The 26,591-nt window shown below is 44.5% G+C and overlaps 1 protein-coding gene across 1 annotated transcript in view; it reads right to left on the bottom strand.

Moving 5' to 3' along the window:
- The window catches only part of LOC139563665 (tandem C2 domains nuclear protein-like), a 40,404-nt gene that overhangs the window by 5,986 nt on the left and 7,827 nt on the right, over window positions 1–26,591 (bottom strand). The window contains exons 6-9 of the mRNA XM_071382518.1: window positions 16,802–16,902; window positions 13,565–13,681; window positions 9,447–9,638; window positions 256–361 (exon numbers count right to left, since the gene is read on the bottom strand). Of these exons, the coding sequence (XP_071238619.1) occupies window positions 256–361; window positions 9,447–9,638; window positions 13,565–13,681; window positions 16,802–16,902 (516 nt within the window). The remainder of the gene's footprint in view (window positions 1–255; window positions 362–9,446; window positions 9,639–13,564; window positions 13,682–16,801; window positions 16,903–26,591) is intronic.

The following is a 26,591-nucleotide window of genomic DNA, read 5'->3' on the forward strand; positions in this document are numbered from 1 at the left end:
AGAATGATGTACGTGAATAATGTAGGTGGGCAGATCCAGACCTGGGTTCAAATACTATTAGATATATTTCTAAAACATTCAGTATTTGCTGTTGTAGCCTGCCCGGAGTGCCTGGTGGTGTCCAGGGTTGGCACTTGTTGGACGTTCCATTGGTTCCATTGCAACAGACAAGTTCAATCGAGCACAGCTACATTTTTTATTTTTTTTCAAATAATATTTTGAACCCAGGTCTGGTCAGGTGAAGTAGACACCTACCCTGCCGGAGTGGAGCAGGGAGATTCTGGGCAGCGAGGACCTGCAGTTGAATACGTCCGTTAACAGGCTGGAAACAGGTGGCCAGGTGCAGCTCAGCGTGACACACCTGGAGAAAGACGGAGAGGAAGAAGAGGAGAACTTCAGACACTGGAGACTGGACACATTTCTACAGTTTCAAACATTTCCTACCGACAACCTCATGTTGCTAAACACACTGGTGCCATCCCAAATACCTGTACTTGGTTAGGTAGCTAATGAGGCGTGACAACAATGTGATTTGGAGGTATGGTAACGCCAGACTAGGTAGCGACGTAACAACAATGTGGTTTGGAGGTATGGTAACGTGAGACTAGGTAGATAAAATACTTACTGCTTCTGTGTCAAATCATTAAATCAAATTGTATTGGTCACATACACATGGTTAGCAGATGTTAATGTGAGTTTAGTGAAATTCTTGTGTAAGGACTCGAAGCGAGGTGACCATCTCTGTCGGCACCATCTTGCGTTGTGGATTAGTTTGAAGGAGTACCAAGTTGTAGAAGATAGTGAAAATACCACATGGACATTTTTAGGAGTTAACCGAAAGGAATTGGATGTTCTGTGCTTGTTTGTGCTGTCTATGTGTACCATAAAGTGGTAGACTAAATCATATGGTTTAACAACGTGCTGTTGGATGTCTCTTTTCTGAGAAAGCATAATGATGATTTGTGTCTGACTTCTGGACCACAGAATGTCCTCTCCCTCTCTCCGTCCCTCCTGAGGTTTGACCTACCACTGACTTCTGGACCACAGAAACAGAACACCTTCCATTTATAATGTAATTTTCCCCCATACTGACCTATTATCTGCCAAAGGGAAGGCCCATTCCTGTTTCAGGATGACAATGCACCCGTGCACAAAGCGAGGCCCATACAGAAATGGTTTGTTGAGATTGGTGTGGAAGAGCCCTGACCTCAACCCCATCGAACACCTTTGGGATGAATTGGAACGCCGACTGCGAGCCAGGCCTAATCGCCCAACATCAGTGCCCGACCTCACTAATGCTCGAGGCTGAATGGAAGCAAGTCCCCGCAGCAATGTTCCAACATCTAGTGAAAAGCCTTCCCAGAAGAGTGGAGGCTGTTATAGCAGCAAAGCGGGACCAACTCCAGCAGCATACCACCCTGCATACCACTGCTGGCTTGCTTCTGAAGCTAAGCAGGGTTGGTCCTGGTCAGTCCCTGGATGGGAGACCAGGTGCTGCTGGAAGTGGTGTTGGAGGGCCAGTAGGAGGCACTCTTTCCTCTGGTCTAAACAAAGATCCCAATGCCCCAGGGCAGTGATTGGGGACACTGCTCTGTGTAGGGTGCCGTCTTTCGGATGGGACGTTAAACGGGTGTCCTGACTCTCTGAGGTCATTAAAGATCCCATGGCACTTATCGTAAGAGTAGGGGTGTTAACCCCGGTGTCCTGGCTAAATTCCCAATCTGGCCCTCAACCATCACGGTCACCTAATAATCCCCAGTTTACAATTGGCTCATTCATCCCCCTCCTCTCCCCTGTAACTATTCCCCAGGTCGTTGCTGCAAATGAGAACGTGTTCTCAGTCAACTTACCTGGTAAAATAACGGTAAAATAAAAATAAAAAAATAAATAAATATTAATGTCCATGATTTTGGAACGAGACGTTCGACAAGCAGGTGTCCACATACTGTTGGCCACGTAGTGTACAGTAGTTGTGTGTCTGTAACTTTCTAACTCATCGTTATTCACGATTCATTCAGGACTATCCGTAACCATGGTAGCATCCACATCAATGTAGAAGTGTTTAGAAACATATTAAATTCTTATTTACAATAAAAGTGACACCAAAATTATACAATAGTTGAGTTACCATTAATTTCTACTGGGCAAAAGATTATCTGAAACACAACCAAAACAAACAGCAAATGAATCCAACAAATTGACGTAATCATTGCACGCTAGGAATATGGGACAAAATACTTAACTTTTGACTACATTAATACACATAAGTGAATTTGTCCCGATACTTTTCGTCCCCTAAAATGGGTGGACTTTGAACAAAAAGTGCTTGAATTTCTAAACGGTTCACCCGACATGGACGACAATAGTCTCAAATTAAAGCGGACAGTCTGCACTTTTAACCTCATAGTCATTGGTATCGTTTCAAATCCAAAGTGCTGGAATACAGAGACAAAACAACAGCAAATGTGTCACCGTCCCAATACTTTTGGAGATCACTGTACATGTCCTGTGTTACCACAACATTTTAAACACAATCATAACCGTATGTTATCCCTAGAAAATAAACATTATTTGTTTAAGCATAGTCTTTAAACACAATCGTAAATCGATTCATGAGTACAAAGCTCAGGCTTCAGAATCACATGATGACTTCATCCGAAAATGGCACCCTATTCCCTATGTAGTGCACTACTGTTGTCCAGGTTCCATAGGGCTCTGGTCAAAAGTAGTGCACTACATTTCATTTTATTTAACCCTTATTTTACCAGGTATGTTGACTGAGAACACATTCTCATTTACAGCAACGACCTGGGGAATAGTTACAGGGGAGATGAATGAGCCAATTGTAAACTGGGGAGGATTAGGTGACTGATGGTATGAGGGCCAGATTGGGAATTTAGCCAGGACACCAGGGTTAACACCCCTACTCTTACAATAAGTGTCATGGGATCTTTAGTGACCACAGAGAGTCAGGACACTCGATTTAACGTCCCATCCGAAAGACGGCACTCTACACAGGGCAATGTCCCCAATCACTGCCCTGGGGCGTTGGGATATTTGTATTTTTTTTTTTTTGACAGGGAACAGAGTGCCATTTGGTATGCAACCAATGTTGCAACAGAGAGTGGGCTCTTAATGACATTCCCATTGCCAAGTGACACATTTCTCCTGCTCCTCTTTTCAGCAGACAGCCACTGCTTTTCAGCCAGGAGCATGACCCGTTTCAGCCACAAGACGGACATGTTGAGGCCTGACAACAACAATATGTAGAAGGACATTTCCTGTTACGGTAAGTACAGTCCATAACCTTTCTTAAACTTCCTGGACTGTGTATACAGGTGTAGGATCGTAATTTGATTACCCTGTTGCAGGTAACATTTCCTGCAATGCAGGACATGTAAAACTTGTAGTGTATTTCAGGTTTAAAAATGTTTCTAAAGTTTTTAATTTCCACTTTGAAATTTCGGACTTGATTTTCCCTTATGAAAACGGTTTCAACCCCTTCAAAAATGTCCATGAATTCTAATCCACATTTCCTGTTGCCGTATGATTATTTTCCTGATGCAGCTCAAATTAACTGGCTCAAATTAAGATCCTACATCTATACCTCTGATGCCTATAATATCCATTAAAAACCTTTCACATTATTACACAAGGCTATTTCTAAAGAATATTATTGCATCAATTGCTTCTAACCGTTTCCAAATCACCTGATCTCCACCAACAACTCTCCACATAATGAGCCTCTAACCCCCATCAACAACTCTCCACATAATGAGCCTCTAACCCCCATCAACAACTCTCCACATAATGAGCCTCTAACCCCCATCAACAACTCTCCACATAATGAGCCTCTAACCCCCATCAACAACTCTCCACATAATGAGCCTCTAACCCCCATCAACAACTCTCCACATAATGAGCCTCTAACCCCCATCAACAACTCTCCACATAATGAGCCTCTAACCCCCATCAACAACTCTCCACATAATGAGCCTCTAACCCCCATCAACAACTCTCCACATAATAAACCTATCATCTCCACCAACAACTCTCCACATAATGAGCCAACAGAAAGGCTTTTCCTAAAGATGCATGTATTGTATCCACTGTTTCAAACACACACTCTTCATAGGATAGGTTAGTGTATTTCAGAAAGAGGGATACAACAAAAGGGAAGCTCTTATGCATCCCTCTGTCTAAGGCCTGTGTTATCTAAGGGCTTGGTTGGGTGCCTTAAGAAACTGCAAATAAGCCAGTGCGTCACAGTTGGGCAGTAAAAGGAATAATGAAAGCAACAGCTGGGACCAGGACGATACTCCCAGAGGACCAGGACGATACTCCCAGAGGACAGGTTGGTGTTCAGAGGGATACTCCCAGAGGACAGGTTGGTGTTCAGAGGGATACTCCCAGAGGACAGGTTGGTGTTTAGAGGGATACTCCCAGAGGACAGGTTGGTGTTCAGAGGGATACTCCCAGAGGACAGGTTGGTGTTTAGAGGGATACTCTCAGAGGACAGGTTGGTGTTCAGAGGGATACTCCCAGAGGACAGGTTGGTGTTCAGAGTGATACTCCCAGAGGACAGGTTGGTGTTCAGAGGGATACTCCCAGAGGACAGGTTGGTGTTCAGAGGGATACTCCCAGAGGACAGGTTGGTGTTCAGAGGGATACTCCCAGAGGACAGGTTGGTGTTCAGAGGGATACTCCCAGAGGACAGGTTGGTGTTCAGAGGGATACTCCCAGAGGACAGGTTGGTGTTTAGAGGGATACTCCCAGAGGACACGTTGGTGTTCAGAGGGATACTCCCAGAGGACAGAGTAGTGTTTAGAGGGATACTCCCAGAGGACACGTTGGTGTTTAGAGGGATACTCCCAGAGGACAGGTTGGTGTTCAGAGGGATACTCCCAGAGGACAGGTTGGTGTTCAGAGGGATACTCCCAGAGGACAGGTTGGTGTTCAGAGGGATACTCCCAGAGGACAGGTTGGTGTTCAGAGGGATACTCCCAGAGGACAGGCTGGTGTTTAGAGGGATACTCCCAGAGGACAGGTTGATGTTCAGAGGGATACTCCCAGAGGACAGGTTGGTGTTCAGAGGGATACTCCCAGAGGACAGGTTGGTGTTCAGAGGGATACTCCCAGAGGACAGGTTGGTGTTCAGAGGGATACTCCCAGAGGACAGGTTGGTGTTTAGAGGGATACTCCCAGAGGACAGGTTGGTGTTCAGAGGGATACTCCCAGAGGACAGGTTGGTGTTCAGAGGGTTACTCCCAGAGGACAGGTTGGTGTTCAGAGGGATACTCCCAGAGGACAGGTTGGTGTTCAGAGGGATACTCCCAGAGGACAGGTTGGTGTTCAGAGGGATACTCCCAGAGGACAGGTTGGTGTTTAGAGGGTTACTCCCAGAGGACACGTTGGTGTTTAGAGGGATACTCCAAGAGGACAGGTTGGTGTTCAGAGGGATACTCCCAAAGGACAGGGTGTTCATCCACAAAATTATTAATTAATTTAAGGTTTACACAAATATGTCCATTCAATAAAGTATTACGTCAGAAAAACAAATGGTCCAAAACCCATGTCTCTACCATGTACATTTCAAAAGTTAGACGTTTTATTCTGAGAATTGCTCATATTTAGATTGAATGGAATGTCGTCACAGGAAATGATCAAAAAAGCGGTCGCTGCTCAATTAGAAATATGTTTCGTTGCTCCGAGGCAGAACGGCGCTCACTTCGAACGTCCACTGACAAGCTAACTAGTAGCTGCAGGTTCGTGAGTGAAAACTTGGGCTTTTTTCATTTTTTCAATGAAATCCACTGGATACCAAACAGGAACTTAATTTATAACAGTGCATTCGGGAAAGTATTCAGACCCCTTGACTTTGTCCACATTTTGTTACATTACAGCTTTATTCTAAAATGTATTAAATTGTTTTTTTTCCCTCATCAATCTACACACAATACCCCATAATGACATCACAATACCCCAGAATGACATCACAATACCCCAGAATGACATCACAATACCCCATAATGACATCACAATACCCCAGAATGACAAAGCAAAAACTGTTTTTTAGAAATGTTTGCAAATTTATATATAAATAATTAATAAATGAAATATCACATTTACATAAGTATTCAGACCCTTTACTCAGTACTTTGTTGAAGCACCTTTGGCAGAGATTACAGCCTCCAGTCTTCTTGGGTATGACACTACAAGCTTGGCACACTTGTATTTGGGGAGTTTCTCCCATTCTTCTCTGCAGATCCTCTTAAGCTCTGTCAGGTTGGATGGGGAGCGTCGCTGCACAGCTATTTTCAGGTCTCTCCAGAGATGTTCGATCGGGTTCAAGTCCGGGCTCTAGCTGGGGACTTGAACCCAAAATATTATATCACGGACGGTATGACGGTATTTGACGGTATTTTTAGTTTTTGAAAAATGTAAGTTATACATTTGCTTTTATGAGTAGTGAGTGATCCCAGGGTGCTTAATGAGTAGTGAGTAGTGATCCCAGGGTGCTTAATGAGTAGTGAGTAGTGATCCCAGGGTGCTTTATGAGTAGTGAGAAGTGATCCCAGGGTGCTTTATGAGTAGTGAGTAGTGATCCCAGGGTGCTATATGAGTAGTGAGTAGTGATCCCAGGGTGCTATATGAGTAGTGAGTAGTGATCCCAGGGTGCTTTATGAGTAGTGAGTAGTGATCCCAGGGTGCTATATGAGTAGTGAATAGTGATCCCAGGGTGCTTTATGAGTAGTGAGTGATCCCAGGCTGCTTTATGAGTAGTGAGTGATCCCAGGGTGCTTTATGAGTAGTGAGTGATCCTATGGTGGCAACACATACAGTTGAAGTAGGAAGCTTACATACACCTTAGCCAAATACATTTAAACTCAGTTTTTCACAATTCCTGACATTTAATCCTAGTAAAAATTCCCTGTCTTAGGTCAGTTAGGATCACCACTTTATTTTAAGAATGTGAAATGTCAGAATAATAGTAGAGAGTGATTTATTTAAGCTTTTATTTCTTTCATCACATTCCCAGTGGGTCAGAAGTTTACATGCAGTCAAATTAGTATTTGGTAGCATTGCCTTTAAATTGTTTAACTTGGGTCAAATGTTTTGTGTATCCTTCCATAAGCTTTCCACAATAAGTTGGGGGAATTTTGGCCCATTCCTCCTGACAGAGCTGGTGTAACTGAGTCAGGTTTGTAGGCCTCCTTGCTCGCACACACTTTTTCAGTTCTGCCCACAAATTTTCTATCGAATTGAGGTCAGGGCTTTGTGATGGCCACTCCAATACCTTGACTTTGTTGTCCTTAAGCCATTTGGCCACAACTTTGGAAGTATGCTTGGGGTCATTGTCCATTTGGAAGACCCATTTGCGACCAAGCTTTAACGTCCTGACTGATGTCTTGTGATGTTGCTTCAATATATCCACATAATTTTCCATCCTCATGATGCCATCTATTTTGTGAAGTGCACCAGTTCCTCCTGCAGCAAAGTACCCCCACAACATGATGCCTCCAACCCGTGCTTCACAGTTGGGATGGTTTTCTTCAGCTTGCAAGCTCCCCCTTTTTCCTCCAAACATAACGATGGTCATTATGGCCAAACAGTTCTATTTTTGTTTCATCAGACCAGAGGACATTCCTCCAAAAAGTACGATATTTGTCCCCATGTGCAGTTGCAAACCGTAGTCTGGCTTTTTTTATGGCGGTTTTGGAGCAGTGGCTTCTTCCTTGCTGAGCAGCCTTGAAATACATCCACAGGTACACCTCCAATTGACTCAAATGATGTCAATTAGCCTATCAGAAGCTTCTAAAGCCATGACATAATTTTCTGGAATTTTCCAAGCTGTTGTAAACTTCTGACCCACTGGAATTGTGATACAGTGAATTATAAGTGAAATAATCTGCCTGTGAACAATTGTTGGAAAAATTACTTGTGTCATGCACGAAGTAGATGCACGAAGTAGTCCTAACCGACTTGCCAAAACTATAGTTTGTTAACAAGAAATTTGTGGAGTGGTTGAAAAATTCGTTTTAATGACTCCAAACTAAATGTATGTAAACTTCCGACTTCAACTGTACATTCTATGATTTCAATGAGTCTTTCTCCATTCTGATTGGTTTATACTGTTCAATTCAACTTCAACCAAAACAAATGTCAGCACTTTTATCATTTCTGCATTTTCTGCACTCAATTGCAGTGGTGGAAAGTAAAAGTAAAGATAAGTTAATAGAAAATTACTCAAGTAAAAGTGAAAGTTACCCAGTAAAATACTACTTGAGTAAAAGTCTAAAAGTATTTGGTTTTAAATATATTTAAGTATCAAAAGTAAATGTAATTTATAAAATATACTTAAGTATCGAAAGTAAAAGTATAAATAATTTCAAATTCCTTATATAAAGCAAACCAGATGGCACCATTTTCTTGTTTTTTTAAATTTACGGTTAGCCAAGGGGCACAGTACAACACTCAGACATAATTTACAAACAAAGCACTTGTGTTTAGTGAGTCCTCCAGATCTGAGGCAGTAGGACCAGGGATGTTCTCTTGATAAGAGTGTGAATTGGACCATTTTCCGGTCCTGCTCAGCAGTCAAAATGTAACGAGTACTTTTGGGTGTCAGGGAAAATGTATGGAGTGAAAAGTACAGTATTTTCTTTAGGAATGTAGTGAAGTAAAAGTAAAAGTTGTAAAAAAAGTTGGAGTCATTAAAACTCATTTTTCAACCACTCCACAAAATGTATTGTTAACAAACTATAGCTTTGGCAAGTTGTTTAGGACATCTACGTAGGGCAACTTGCTAAGAAAATACAAACTAGCTGTTTGCAGATGTAAGAAACACAAACTAATAGTGTAATTATAGAACGCTAGTGGATTTATATTGAGAAGCAAAGTGAAAATAACATTGTTGTCATCAACAGTGTTGTAAGTGCTGCTTTGACCAGCAGACTGAACACAAGTGTCTCGTGGTTGAGGATCATCAAATACGCTCCTTGAGTGACAGGGGGGCGGGACTAGGTCTGTGTGGAAAGTGGCACTGAGAGAAAGAGCGGAGAGAGATGACTCAAGTAACAAAGTACTTGGTCTGAGGGTCTTTTAGGTGCCTTTTGGCAAACTCCAAGCCGGCTGTCATGTGCCCTTTACTGAAGAGTGGCTTCTGTCTGGCCACTCTACCATAAAGGCCTGATTGGTGGAGTGCTGCAGAGATGGTTATCCTTCTGGAAGATTCTCCCATCTCCACAAAGGAACTCTGGAGCTCTGTCAGAGTGACCATCGGGTTCTTGGTCACCTCCCTGACTCATTTTTACACGCTTTGGTGGGACTCGGTCAAACTCTACAAAGTTCCAATCTCAGGCCGGACACTCAAAACCACAAGGCCACTGAGTTGGAATGGACTTTATAGTCATTCTAATATCTATGCTGTACAACTCTATACTCACAGTGGTCTTGGAAGGGGGGCTGAGCTCCATCCAGTGCTGTGTCTCCTCAGGGCCCAGCTGTCTGAGGGAGAGGACACACTCAGCCACCGTCCTCTTCCTGGGGTGGTGGGTCTGCAGACGGAATACCAGACCACAGCAACGCAGCTGCTGCAGTCGCAACGTAAACACAAAGGTCTCCATGAAGACTGTGTCCTAGGAGGGAGGGAGGGGGGGAGGGAAGGAGGGAGGGAAGGAGGGAGGGGGGGAGGGAGGGAGGGAGGGAGGGAGGGAGGGAGGGAGGGAGGGAGGGAGGGAGGGAGGGAGGGAGGGAGGGAGGGAGGGAGGGAGGGAGCAGAGATAGAAGATTAGAATGGTACTCCACTCTGACTAGTACTTGGTAGATTAGTATCTGGTAGATTAGGATGGTACTCCACTCTGACTATTATCTGGTAGATTAGGATGGTACTCCACTCTGACTAGTACCTGGTAGATTAGGATGGTACTCCACTCTGACTAGTATCTGGTAGATTAGGATGGTACTCCACTCTGACTAGTATCTGGTAGATTAGGACGGTACTCCACTCTGACTAGTATCTGGTAGATTAGGATGGTACTCCACTCTGACTAGTACCTGGTAGATTAGTATCTGGTAGATTAGGATGGTACTCCACTCTGACTAGTATCTGGTAGATTAGGATGGTACTCCACTCTGACTAGTACCTGGTAGATTAGGATGGTACTCCACTCTGACTATTATCTGGTAGATTAGGATGGTGCTCCACTCTGACTAGTACCTGGTAGATTAGGATGGTACTCCACTCTGACTAGTATCTGGTAGATTAGGACGGTACTCCACTCTGACTAGTATCTGGTAGATTAGGACGGTACTCCACTCTGACTAGTATCTGGTAGATTAGGACGGTACTCCACTCTGACTAGTATCTGGTAGATTAGTATGGTACTCCACTCTGACTAGTACCTGGTAGATTAGGATGGTGCTCCACTCTGACTAGTATCTGGTAGATTAGGATGGTACTCCACTCTGACTAGTACCTGGTAGATTAGGATGGTAATCCACTCTGATTAGTACCTGGTAGATTAGGATGGTACTCCACTCTGACTAGTATCTGGTAGATTAGGATGGTACTCCACTCTGACTAGTACCTGGTAGATTAGGACGGTACTCCACTCTGACTAGTATCTGGTAGATTAGGATGGTACTCCACTGACTAGTATCATTAGGATGGTACTCCACTCTGACTAGTATCATTAGGATGGTACTCCACTCTGACTAGTATCATTAGGATGGTACTCCACTCTGACTAGTACCTGGTAGATTAGGATGGTACTCCACTCTGACTAGTATCTGGTAGATTAGGATGGTACTCCACTCTGACTAGTATCTGGTAGATTAGGATGGTACTCCACTCTGACTAGTACCTGGTAGATTAGGATGGTACTCCACTCTGACTAGTACCTGGTAGATTAGGATGGTACTCCACTCTGACTAGTACCTGGTAGATTAGGATGGTACTCCACTCTGACTAGTACCTGGTAGATTAGGATGGTACTCCACTCTGACTAGTATCTGGTAGATTAGGATGGTACTCCACTCTGACTAGTACCTGGTAGATTAGGATGGTACTCAACTCTGACTAGTATCTGGTAGATTAGGATGGTACTCCACTCTGACTAGTATCTGGTAGATTAGGATGGTACTCCACTCTGACTAGTACCTGGTAGATTAGGATGGTACTCCACTCTGACTAGTACCTGGTAGATTAGGACGGTACTCCACTCTGACTAGTATCTGGTAGATTAGGATGGTACTCCACTCTGACTAGTACCTGGTAGATTAGGATGGTACTCCACTCTGACTAGTACCTGGTAGATTAGGATGGTACTCCACTCTGACTAGTACCTGGTAGATTAGGATGGTACTCCACTCTGACTAGTACCTGGTAGATTAGGATGGTACTCCACTCTGACTAGTACCTGGTAGATTAGGATGGTACTCCACTCTGACTAGTACCTGGTAGATTAGGATGGTACTCCACTCTGACTAGTACCTGGTAGATTAGGATGGTACTCCACTCTGACTAGTATCTGGTAGATTAGGATGGTACTCCACTCTGACTAGTATCTGGTAGATTAGGATGGTACTCCACTCTGACTAGTACCTGGTAGATTAGGATGGTGCTCCACTCTGACTAGTATCTGGTAGATTAGGATGGTACTCCACTCTGACTAGTACCTGGTAGATTAGGATGGTGCTCCACTCTGACTAGTACCTGGTAGATTAGGATGGTGCTCCACTCTGACTAGTATCTGGTAGATTAGGATGGTACTCCACTCTGACTAGTATCTGGTAGATTAGGATGGTACTCCACTCTGACTAGTACCTGGTAGATTAGGATGGTGCTCCACTCTGACTAGTACCTGGTAGATTAGGATGGTACTCCACTCTGACTAGTACCTGGTAGATTAGGATGGTACTCCACTCTGACTAGTATCTGGTAGATTAGGACGGTACTCCACTCTGACTAGAACCTGGTAGATTAGGACGGTACTCCACTCTGACTAGAACCTGGTAGATTAGGACGGTACTCCACTCTGACTAGTACCTGGTAGATTAGGACGGTACTCCACTCTGACTAGTATCTGGTAGATTAGGACGGTACTCCACTCTGACTAGTACCTGGTAGATTAGGACGGTACTCCACTCTGACTAGTATCTGGTAGATTAGGATGGTACTCCACTCTGACTAGTACCTGGTAGATTAGGATGGTACTCCACTCTGACTAGTATCTGGTAGATTAGGATGGTACTCCACTCTGACTAGTATCTGGTAGATTAGGATGGTACTCCACTCTGACTAGTACCTGGTAGATTAGGATGGTACTCCACTCTGACTAGTATCTGGTAGATTAGGATGGTACTCCACTCTGACTAGTATCTGGTAGATTAGGATGGTACTCCACTCTGACTAGTACCTGGTAGATTAGGATGGTGCTCCACTCTGACTAGTATCTGGTAGATTAGGATGGTACTCCACTCTGACTAGTACCTGGTAGATTAGGATGGTGCTCCACTCTGACTAGTACCTGGTAGATTAGGATGGTGCTCCACTCTGACTAGTATCTGGTAGATTAGGATGGTACTCCACTCTGACTAGTATCCGGTAGATTAGGATGGTACTCCACTCTGACTAGTACCTGGTAGATTAGGATGGTGCTCCACTCTGACTAGTACCTGGTAGATTAGGATGGTACTCCACTCTGACTAGTACCTGGTAGATTAGGATGGTACTCCACTCTGACTAGTATCTGGTAGATTAGGACGGTACTCCACTCTGACTAGAACCTGGTAGATTAGGACGGTACTCCACTCTGACTAGAACCTGGTAGATTAGGATGGTACTCCACTCTGACTAGTACCTGGTAGATTAGGACGGTACTCCACTCTGACTAGTATCTGGTAGATTAGGACGGTACTCCACTCTGACTAGTACCTGGTAGATTAGGACGGTACTCCACTCTGACTAGTATCTGGTAGATTAGGATGGTACTCCACTCTGACTAGTACCTGGTAGATTAGGATGGTACTCCACTCTGACTAGTATCTGGTAGATTAGGATGGTACTCCACTCTGACTAGTATCTGGTAGATTAGGATGGTACTCCACTCTGACTAGTACCTGGTAGATTAGGACGGTACTCCACTCTGACTAGTATCCATCCAGTCATTTTTGCTCAGGAGCTGTGCCAATGAATCTGTTTATATTCGAACGATCCGCATGGAGCATTATTAGGTGGTCTTAAGCTGTTTTGTTTCGACCTAGAGATAGGTGATGAAATGCTCGACAATCCTGATCCCAGATCTGTTTGTGCATGACAACCACCATAGGAGTTGACTATAGGCCTTAGAACTCAAACAGGTATGGGACCAGACTAATGCTAGTCTATCTTAGATGTGATTGGATTGGAGACCTAGTATTGTACAGTAAATGGGTTTAGACTGGTGCCAGAACCGTTTGTGTTGTCTTTCCTACATCACTGACCATATGAGTTAGCGAGACAACACCAACAGATCTGCTACCAGGCTAACATGGGGGTTTTTAGATGGGTTAAATAACTTACCGGAGAACCTTCCTTGACGGAGCTCTTGAACTGTACCGGTTTGCTCATAGTGATGATGCCTTTAAAGCTAATCTTCTGCTGCTCACTGCTGTTCTGAGCGAGGGACACATCCTTACACTGAGAGAAGAAGAGAAAGAAGAATTAGAGGTCCGGCAACAGAGTTAGAGGCCCGGCTACAGAGTTAGAGGTCCGGCTACAGAGTTAGAGGTCCGGCTACAGGGTTAGAGGTCCGGCTACAGAGTTAGAGATCCGGCAACAGAGTTAGAGGCCCGGCTACAGAGTTAGAGGCCCGGCTACAGAGTTAGAGGTCCGGCTACAGAGTTAGAGGTCCGGCTACAGGGTTAGAGGTCCGGCTACAGAGTTAGAGGTCCGGCTACAGAGTTAGAGGCCCGGCTACAGAGTTAGAGGTCCGTCTACAGGGTTAGAGGTCCGGCTACAGAGTTAGCGGTCCGGCTACAGAGTTAGAGGTCCGGCTACAGAGTTAGAGGTCCGGCTACAGAGTTAGAGATCCGGCTACAGAGTTAGAGGTCCGGCTACAGAGTTAGAGGTCCGGCTACAGAGTTAGAGGTCCGGCTACAGGGTTAGAGGTCCGGCTACAGAGTTAGAGGTCCGGCTACAGAGTTAGAGGCCCGGCTACAGAGTTAGAGGTCCGGCTACAGGGTTAGAGGTCCGGCTACAGAGTTAGCGGTCCGGCTACAGAGTTAGAGGTCCGGCTACAGAGTTAGAGGTCCGGCTACAGAGTTAGAGGTCCGGCTACAGAGTTAGAGGTCCGGCTACAGGGTTAGAGGTCCGGCTACAGAGTTAGAGGTCCGGCTACAGAGTTAGAGGCCCGGCTACAGAGTTAGAGGTCCGGCTACAGAGTTAGAGGTCCGGCTACAGAGTTAGCGGTCCGGCTACAGAGTTAGAGGTCCGGCTACAGAGTTAGAGGTCCGACTACAGAGTTAGCGGCCCGGCTACAGAGTTAGAGGTCCGGCTACAGAGTTAGCGGTCCGGCTACAGGGTTAGAGGTCCGGCTACAGGGTTAGAGGTCCGGCTACAGGGTTAGAGGTCCGGCTACAGAGTTAGAGGTCCGGCTACAGAGTTAGATGTCCGGCTACAGAGTTAGCGGTCCGGCTACAGAGTTAGCGGTCCGGCTACAGGGTTAGAGGTCCGGCTACAGGGTTAGAGGTCCGGCTACAGAGTTAGAGGTCCGGCTACAGAGTTAGCGGTCCGGCTACAGAGTTAGAGGTCCGGCTACAGAGTTAGAAGTCCGGCTACAGAGTTAGAGGTCCGGCTACAGAGTTAGAGGTCCGGCTACAGAGTTAGAGGCCCGGCTACAGAGTTAGAGGTCCGGCTACAGAGTTAGAGGTCCGGCTACAGAGTTATAGGTCCGGCTACAGAGTTAGAGGTCCGGCTACAGCGTTAGAGGTCCGGCTACAGAGTTAGAGGCCCGGCTACAGAGTTAGAGGTCCGGCTACAGAGTTAGAGGTCCGGCTACAGAGTTAGAGGCCCGGCTACAGAGTTAGAGGTCCGGCTACAGAGTTAGAGGTCCGGCTACAGAGTTAGAGGCCCGGCTACAGGGTTAGAGGTCCGGCTACAGAGTTAGAGGTCCGGCTACAGGGTTAGAGGTCCGGCTACAGGGTTAGAGGTCCGGCTACAGAGTTAGAGGTCCGGCTACAGAGTTAGATGTCCGGCTACAGAGTTAGCGGTCCGGCTACAGGGTTAGCGGTCCGGCTACAGGGTTAGAGGTCCGGCTACAGAGTTAGAGGTCCGGCTACAGAGTTAGAGGTCCGGCTACAGGGTTAGAGGTCCGGCTACAGAGTTAGAGGTCCGGCTACAGAGTTAGAGGCCCGGCTACAGAGTTAGAGGTCCGGCTACAGAGTTAGAGGTCCGGCTACAGAGTTAGCGGTCCGGCTACAGAGTTAGAGGTCCGGCTACAGAGTTAGAGGTCCGACTACAGAGTTAGCGGCCCGGCTACAGAGTTAGAGGTCCGCCTACAGAGTTAGCGGTCCGGCTACAGGGTTAGAGGTCCGGCTACAGGGTTAGAGGTCCGGCTACAGGGTTAGAGGTCCGGCTACAGAGTTAGAGGTCCGGCTACAGAGTTAGATGTCCGGCTACAGAGTTAGCGGTCCGGCTACAGAGTTAGCGGTCCGGCTACAGGGTTAGAGGTCCGGCTACAGGGTTAGAGGTCCGGCTACAGAGTTAGAGGTCCGGCTACAGAGTTAGCGGTCCGGCTAAAGAGTTAGTGGCCCGGCTACAGAGTTAGAGGTCCGGCTACAGAGTTAGAGGTCCGGCTAAAGAGTTAGAGGTCCGGCTACAGAGTTAGAGGTCCGGCTACAGAGTTAGAGGCCCGGCTACAGAGTTAGAGGTCCGGCTACAGAGTTAGAGGTCCGGCTACAGAGTTAGAGGCCCGGCTACAGAGTTAGAGGTGCGGCTACAGAGTTAGAGGCCCGGCTACAGGGTTAGAGGTCCGGCTACAGAGTTAGAGGTCCGGCTACAGGGTTAGAGGTCCGGCTACAGGGTTAGAGGTCCGGCTACAGAGTTAGAGGTCCGGCTACAGAGTTAGATGTCCGGCTACAGAGTTAGCGGTCCGGCTACAGGGTTAGCGGTCCGGCTACAGGGTTAGAGGTCCGGCTACAGGGTTAGAGGTCCGGCTACAGAGTTAGAGGTCCGGCTACAGAGTTAGCGGTCCGGCTACAGAGTTAGTGGCCCGGCTACAGAGTTAGAGGTCCGGCTACAGAGTTAGAGGTCCGGCTACAGAGTTAGAGGTCCGGCTACAGAGTTAGAGGCCCGGCTACAGAGTTAGAGGTCCGGCTACAGAGTTAGAGGTCTGGCTACAGTAGGTATCATAGTGCATTTATTATACAGAGACATCTAACCAAGTGTCTCAGGACTTCTCTTGTTTTTGGTTGAAAGTAATTTACTTGTTAGTGTATCTACGTTGTGATCTTATGTTGTGAAATGATCAGAAGAGTATGACCTTTTAATTTTTGATTGGAAAGGAAGTGGTTGTTAATCTACTTTACAGTTGAAAAATAAACTCAAAGCAGTGATTATTTCTCCTCAGTAAAAAACTTCTCAGAAGTTAACAGAGCAGTGACTTGTGAGAGAGAGGAGAAATTGAGATGGAGTTTCTGGGTCCTGGTTTCTGGTCTGACAGTCTGAGACAGAGGCTCCATTCAGTCACCTAGCAGGCAGGTACAATGGGCCCTTCAGTCCCCTGGGTAGCCTCCTTCGTCCCGCGGCCTATAACCATACCTGTACCAACGTGATCCACACCTGCTCCAGGGCCTCCTGGTAACTCAGCCGGACACACACCTTCCCCAAGTCTCTCTCATCTCCAGACAATGTGATGGACTCTACAAAGACAGACACAACAGAGACATGTCGGATCAATGGAAAACACCAACAGAGACATGTCAGATAAATGGAAAACACCAACAGAGACATGTCGGATCAATGGAAAAAACCAACAGAGACATGTCGGATCAATGGAAAACACCAACAGAGACATGTCGGATCAATGGAAAACACCAACAGAGACATGTCAGATCAATGGAAAACACCAACAGAGACATGTCGGATCAATGGAAAACACCAACAGAGACATGTCGGATCAATGGAAAACACCAACAGAGACATGTCGGATCAATGGAAAACACCAACAGAGACATGTCGGATCAATGGAAAACACCAACAGAGACATGTCAGATCAATGGAAAACACCAACAGAGACATGTCAGATCAATGGAAAACACCAACAGAGACATGTCAGATCAATGGAAAACACCAACAGAGACATGTCGGATCAATGGAAAACACCAACAGAGAGACATGTCGGATCAATGGAAAACACCAACAGAGACATGTCGGATCAATGGAAAACACCAACAGAGACATGTCAGATCAATGGAAAACACCAACAGAGACATGTCGGATCAATGGAAAACACCAACAGAGACATGTCGGATCAATGGAAAACATCAACAGAGACATTTCGGATCAATGGAAAACACCAACAGAGACATGTCGGATCAATGGAAAACATCAACAGAGACATGTCGGATCAATGGAAAACACCAACAGAGAGACATGTCAGATCAATGGAAAACACCAACAGAGACATGTCGGATCAATGGAAAACACCAACAGACACATGTCAGATCAATGGAAAACACCAACAGAGACATGTCAGATCAATGGAAAACACCAACAGAGACATGTCGGATCAATGGAAAACACCAACAGAGACATGTCGGATCAATGGAAAACACCAACAGAGACATGTCGGATCAATGGAAAACACCAACAGAGACATGTCGGATCAATGGAAAACACCAACAGAGACATGTCAGATCAATGGAAAACACCAACAGAGACATGTCAGATCAATGGAAAACACCAACAGAGACATGTCAGATCAATAGAAAACACCAACAGAGACATGTCAGATCAATGGAAAACACCAACAGAGACATGTCAGATCAATGGAAAACACCAACAGAGACATGTCGGATCAATGGAAAACACCAAAAGAGAAATGTCGGATCAATGGAAAACACCAACAGAGACATGTCGGATCAATGGAAAACACCAACAGAGACATGTCGGATCAATGGAAAACACCAACAGAGACATGTCGGATCAATGGAAAACACCAACAGAGAGACATGTCGAATCAATGGAAAACACCAACAGAGACATGTCGGATCAATGGAAAACACCAACAGAGACATGTCAGATCAATGGAAAACACCAACAGAGACATGTCGGATCAATGGAAAACACCAACAGAGACATGTCGGATCAATGGAAAACACCAACAGAGACATGTCGGATCAATGGAAAACACCTACAGAAACATGTCGGATCAATGGAAAACACCAACAGAGACATGTCAGATCAATGGAAAACACCAACAGAGACATGTCAGATCAATGGAAAACACCAACAGAGACATGTCAGATCAATGGAAAACACCAACAGAGACATGTCAGATCAATGGAAAACATCAACAGAGACATGTCAGATCAATGGAAAACACCAACAGAGACATGTCGGATCAATGGAAAACACCAACAGAGACATGTCAGATCAATGGAAAACACCAACAGAGACATGTCAGATCAATGGAAAACACCAACAGAGACATGTCAGATCAATGGAAAACACCAACAGAGACATGTCAGATCAATGGAAAACACCAACAGAGACATGTCAGATCAATGGAAAACACCAACAGAGACATGTCAGATCAATAGAAAACACCAACAGAGACATGTCAGATCAATGGAAAACACCAACAGAGACATGTCAGATCAATGGAAAACACCAACAGGGACATGTCAGATCAATGGAAAACACCAACAGGGACATGTCAGATCAATGGAAAACACCAACAGAGACATGTCAGATCAATGGAAAACACCAACAGAGACATGTCAGATCAATGGAAAACACCAACAGAGACATGTCAGATCAATGGAAAACACGAACAGAGACATGTCAGATCAATGGAAAACACCAACAGAGACATGTCAGATCAATGGAAAACACCAACAGAGACAAGTCGGATCAATGGAAAACACCAACAGAGAGACATGTCGGATCAATGGAAAACACCAACAGAGAGACATGTCGGATCAATGGAAAACACCAACAGAGACATGTCAGATCAATGGAAAACACCAACAGAGACATGTCAGATCAATGGAAAACACCAACAGAGACATGTCAGATCAATGGAAAACACCAACAGAGACATGTCGGATCAATGGAAAACACCAACAGAGACATGTCGGATCAATGGAAAACACCAACAGAGACATGTCGGATCAATGGAAAACACCAACAGAGACATGTCAGATCAATGGAAAACACCAACAGAGACATGTCGGATCAATGGAAAACACCAACAGAGACATGTCAGATCAATGGAAAACACCAACAGAGACATGTCAGATCAATGGAAAACACCAACAGAGACATGTCAGATCAATGGAAAAAACCAACAGAGACATGTCAGATCAATGGAAAACACCAACAGAGACATGTCAGATCAATGGAAAACACCAACAGAGACATGTCAGATCAATAGAAAACACCAACAGAGACATGTCAGATCAATGGAAAACACCAACAGAGACATGTCAGATCAATGGAAAACACCAACAGAGACATGTCAGATCAATGGAAAACACCAACAGAGACATGTCAGATCAATGGAAAACACCAACAGAGACATGTCAGATCAATGGAAAACACCAACAGGGACATGTCAGATCAATGGAAAACACCAACAGAGACATGTCGGATCAATGGAAAACATCAACAGAGACATGTCGGATCAATGGAAAACACCAACAGAGACATGTCGGATCAATGGAAAACACCAACAGAGACATGTCGGATCAATGGAAAACACCAACAGAGAGACATGTCGGATCAATGGAAAACATCAACAGAGACATGTCAGATCAATGGAAAACACCAACAGAGACATGTCGGATCAATGGAAAACACCAACAGAGACATGTCAGATCAATGGAAAACACCAACAGAGACATGTCGGATCAATGGAAAACACCAACAGAGACATGTCAGATCAATGGAAAACACCAACAGAGACATGTCAGATCAATGGAAAACACCAACAGAGACGTGTCAGATCAATGGAAAACACCAACAGAGACATGTCGGATCAATGGAAAACACCAACAGACACATGTCGGATCAATGGAAAACACCAACAGAGACATGTCGGATCAATGGAAAACACCAACAGAGACATGTCGGATCAATGGAAAACACCAACAGAGACATGTCGGATCAATGGAAAACACCAACAGAGACATGTCGGATCAATGGAAAACATCAACAGAGACATGTCGGATCAATGGAAAACATCAACAGAGACATGTCGGATCAATGGAAAACACCAACAGAGAGACATGTCGAATCAATGGAAAACACCAACAGAGACATGTCGGATCAATGGAAAACACCAACAGAGACATGTCGGATCAATGGAAAACACCAACAGAGACATGTCGGATCAATGGAAAACACCAACAGAGACATGTCGGATCAATGGAAAACACCTACAGAAACATGTCGGATCAATGGAAAACACCAACAGAGACATGTCAGATCAATGGAAAACACCAACAGAGACATGTCAGATCAATGGAAAACACCAACAGAGACATGTCAGATCAATGGAAAACACCAACAGAGACATGTCAGATCAATGGAAAACATCAACAGAGACATGTCAGATCAATGGAAAACACCAACAGAGACATGTCGGATCAATGGAAAACACCAACAGAGACATGTCAGATCAATGGAAAACACCAACAGAGACATGTCAGATCAATGGAAAACACCAACAGAGACATGTCAGATCAATGGAAAACACCAACAGAGACATGTCAGATCAATGGAAAACACCAACAGAGACATGTCAGATCAATGGAAAACACCAACAGAGACATGTCGGATCAATGGAAAACACCAACAGAGACATGTCGGATCAATGGAAAACACCAACAGAGACATGTCGGATCAATGGAAAACACCAACAGAGAGACATGTCGGATCAATGGAAAACACCAACAGAGACATGTCAGATCAATGGAAAACACCAACAGAGACATGTCAGATCAATGGAAAACACCAACAGAGACATGTCAGATCAATGGAAAACACCAACAGAGACATGTCGGATCAATGGAAAACACCAACAGAGACATGTCGGATCAATGGAAAACACCAACAGAGACATGTCGGATCAATGGAAAACATCAACAGAGACATGTCGGATCAATGGAAAACACCAACAGAGACATGTCGGATCAATGGAAAACACCAACAGAGACATGTCAGATCAATGGAAAACACCAACAGAGACATGTCAGATCAATGGAAAACACCAACAGAGACATGTCAGATCAATGGAAAACACCAACAGAGACATGTCAGATCAATGGAAAACACCAACAGAGACATGTCAGATCAATGGAAAACACCAACAGAGACATGTCAGATCAATAGAAAACACCAACAGAGACATGTCAGATCAATGGAAAACACCAACAGAGACATGTCAGATCAATGGAAAACACCAACAGAGACATGTCAGATCAATGGAAAACACCAACAGAGACATGTCAGATCAATGGAAAACACCAACAGAGACATGTCACATCAATGGAAAACACCAACAGGGACATGTCAGATCAATGGAAAACACCAACAGAGACATGTCGGATCAATGGAAAACATCAACAGAGACATGTCGGATCAATGGAAAACACCAACAGAGACATGTCGGATCAATGGAAAACACCAACAGAGACATGTCGGATCAATGGAAAACACCAACAGAGAGACATGTCGGATCAATGGAAAACATCAACAGAGACATGTCAGATCAATGGAAAACACCAACAGAGACATGTCGGATCAATGGAAAACACCAACAGAGACATGTCAGATCAATGGAAAACACCAACAGAGACATGTCAGATCAATGGAAAACACCAACAGAGACATGTCAGATCAATGGAAAACACCAACAGAGACATGTCAGATCAATGGAAAACACCAACAGAGACGTGTCAGATCAATGGAAAACACCAACAGAGACATGTCAGATCAATGGAAAACACCAACAGACACATGTCAGATCAATGGAAAACACCAACAGACACATGTCGGATCAATGGAAAACACCAACAGAGACATGTCGGATCAATGGAAAACACCAACAGAGACATGTCGGATCAATGGAAAACACCAACAGAGACATGTCGGATCAATGGAAAACACCAACAGAGACATGTCGGATCAATGGAAAACACCAACAGAGACATGTCGGATCAATGGAAAACACCAACAGAGACATGTCAGATCAATGGAAAACACCAACAGAGACATGTCGGATCAATGGAAAACACCAACAGAGACATGTCGGATCAATGGAAAACACCAACAGAGACATGTCGGATCAATGGAAAACACCAACAGAGACATGTCGGATCAATGGAAAACACCAACAGAGACATGTCGGATCAATGGAAAACACCAACAGAGACATGTCGGATCAATGGAAAACACCAACAGAGACATGTCGGATCAATGGAAAACACCAACAGAGACATGTCAGATCAATGGAAAACACCAACAGAGACATGTCGGATCAATGGAAAACACCAACAGAGACATGTCGGATCAATGGAAAACATCAACAGAGACATGTCGGATCAATGGAAAACACCAACAGAGACATGTCGGATCAATGGAAAACACCAACAGAGACATGTCGGATCAATGGAAAACACCAACAGAGAGACATGTCGGATCAATGGAAAACACCAACAGAGACATGTCAGATCAATGGAAAACACCAACAGAGACATGTCAGATCAATGGAAAACACCAACAGAGACATGTCAGATCAATGGAAAACACCAACAGAGACATGTCAGATCAATGGAAAACACCAACAGAGACGTGTCAGATCAATGGAAAACACCAACAGAGACATGTCAGATCAATGGAAAACACCAACAGACACATGTCAGATCAATGGAAAACACCAACAGACACATGTCAGATCAATGGAAAACACCAACAGAGACATGTCGGATCAATGGAAAACACCAACAGAGACATGTCGGATCAATGGAAAACACCAACAGAGACATGTCGGATCAATGGAAAACACCAACAGAGACATGTCGGATCAATGGAAAACACCAACAGAGACATGTCGGATCAATGGAAAACACCAACAGAGACATGTCGGATCAATGGAAAACACCAACAGAGACATGTCGGATCAATGGAAAACATCAACAGAGACATGTCGGATCAATGGAAAACATCAACAGAGACATGTCGGATCAATGGAAAACACCAACAGAGACATGTCAGATCAATGGAAAACACCAACAGAGACATGTCAGATCAATGGAAAACATCAACAGAGACATGTCAGATCAATGGAAAACACCAACAGAGACATGTCGGATCAATGGAAAACATCAACAGAGACATGTCGGATCAATGGAAAACACCAACAGAGACATGTCGGATCAATGGAAAACACCAACAGAGAGACATGTCAGATCAATGGAAAACACCAACAGAGACATGTCGGATCAATGGAAAACACCAACAGAGACATGTCAGATCAATGGAAAACACCAACAGAGACATGTCAGATCAATGGAAAACACCAACAGAGACATGTCAGATCAATGGAAAACACCAACAGAGACATGTCAGATCAATGGAAAACACCAACAGAGACATGTCAGATCAATGGAAAACACCAACAGAGACATGTCGGATCAATGGAAAACACCAACAGAGACATGTCAGATCAATGGAAAACATCAACAGAGACATGTCAGATCAATGGAAAACACCAACAGAGACATGTCGGATCAATGGAAAACACCAACAGAGACATGTCGGATCAATGGAAAACATCAACAGAGACATTTCGGATCAATGGAAAACACCAACAGAGACATGTCGGATCAATGGAAAACATCAACAGAGACATGTCGGATCAATGGAAAACACCAACAGAGAGACATGTCAGATCAATGGAAAACACCAACAGAGACATGTCGGATCAATGGAAAACACCAACAGACACATGTCAGATCAATGGAAAACACCAACAGAGACATGTCAGATCAATGGAAAACACCAACAGAGACATGTCGGATCAATGGAAAACACCAACAGAGACATGTCGGATCAATGGAAAACACCAACAGAGACATGTCGGATCAATGGAAAACACCAACAGAGACATGTCGGATCAATGGAAAACTCCAACAGAGACATGTCAGATCAATGGAAAACACCAACAGAGACATGTCAGATCAATGGAAAACACCAACAGAGACATGTCAGATCAATAGAAAACACCAACAGAGACATGTCAGATCAATGGAAAACACCAACAGAGACATGTCAGATCAATGGAAAACACCAACAGAGACATGTCGGATCAATGGAAAACACCAAAAGAGACATGTCGGATCAATGGAAAACACCAACAGAGACATGTCGGATCAATGGAAAACACCAACAGAGACATGTCGGATCAATGGAAAACACCAACAGAGACATGTCGGATCAATGGAAAACACCAACAGAGAGACATGTCGAATCAATGGAAAACACCAACAGAGACATGTCGGATCAATGGAAAACACCAACAGAGACATGTCAGATCAATGGAAAACACCAACAGAGACATGTCGGATCAATGGAAAACACCAACAGAGACATGTCGGATCAATGGAAAACACCAACAGAGACATGTCGGATCAATGGAAAACACCTACAGAAACATGTCGGATCAATGGAAAACACCAACAGAGACATGTCAGATCAATGGAAAACACCAACAGAGACATGTCAGATCAATGGAAAACACCAACAGAGACATGTCAGATCAATGGAAAACACCAACAGAGACATGTCAGATCAATGGAAAACATCAACAGAGACATGTCAGATCAATGGAAAACACCAACAGAGACATGTCGGATCAATGGAAAACACCAACAGAGACATGTCAGATCAATGGAAAACACCAACAGAGACATGTCAGATCAATGGAAAACACCAACAGAGAGATGTCAGATCAATGGAAAACACCAACAGAGACATGTCAGATCAATGGAAAACACCAACAGAGACATGTCAGATCAATGGAAAACACCAACAGAGACATGTCAGATCAATAGAAAACACCAACAGAGACATGTCAGATCAATGGAAAACACCAACAGAGACATGTCAGATCAATGGAAAACACCAACAGGGACATGTCAGATCAATGGAAAACACCAACAGGGACATGTCAGATCAATGGAAAACACCAACAGAGACATGTCAGATCAATGGAAAACACCAACAGAGACATGTCAGATCAATGGAAAACACCAACAGAGACATGTCAGATCAATGGAAAACACGAACAGAGACATGTCAGATCAATGGAAAACACCAACAGAGACATGTCAGATCAATGGAAAACACCAACAGAGAGACAAGTCGGATCAATGGAAAACACCAACAGAGAGACATGTCGGATCAATGGAAAACACCAACAGAGAGACATGTCGGATCAATGGAAAACACCAACAGAGACATGTCAGATCAATGGAAAACACCAACAGAGACATGTCAGATCAATGGAAAACACCAACAGAGACATGTCGGATCAATGGAAAACACCAACAGAGACATGTCGGATCAATGGAAAACACCAACAGAGACATGTCGGATCAATGGAAAACATCAACAGAGACATGTCAGATCAATGGAAAACACCAACAGAGACATGTCGGATCAATGGAAAACACCAACAGAGACATGTCAGATCAATGGAAAACACCAACAGAGACATGTCAGATCAATGGAAAACACCAACAGAGACATGTCAGATCAATGGAAAACACCAACAGAGACATGTCAGATCAATAGAAAACACCAACAGAGACATGTCAGATCAATGGAAAACACCAACAGAGACATGTCAGATCAATGGAAAACACCAACAGAGACATGTCAGATCAATGGAAAACACCAACAGAGACATGTCAGATCAATGGATAACACCAACAGAGACATGTCAGATCAATGGAAAACACCAACAGGGACATGTCAGATCAATGGAAAACACCAACAGAGACATGTCGGATCAATGGAAAACATCAACAGAGACATGTCGGATCAATGGAAAACACCAACAGAGAGACATGTCGGATCAATGGAAAACACCAACAGAGACATGTCAGATCAATGGAAAACACCAACAGAGACATGTCAGATCAATGGAAAACACCAACAGAGACATGTCAGATCAATGGAAAACACCAACAGAGACATGTCAGATCAATGGAAAACACCAACAGAGACGTGTCAGATCAATGGAAAACACCAACAGAGACATGTCAGATCAATGGAAAACACCAACAGACACATGTCAGATCAATGGAAAACACCAACAGAC

The sequence above is a fragment of the Salvelinus alpinus genome, chromosome 34 (genome assembly GCF_045679555.1).
Source record: "Salvelinus alpinus chromosome 34, SLU_Salpinus.1, whole genome shotgun sequence".
NCBI classification, from domain to species: domain Eukaryota; kingdom Metazoa; phylum Chordata; class Actinopteri; order Salmoniformes; family Salmonidae; genus Salvelinus; species Salvelinus alpinus.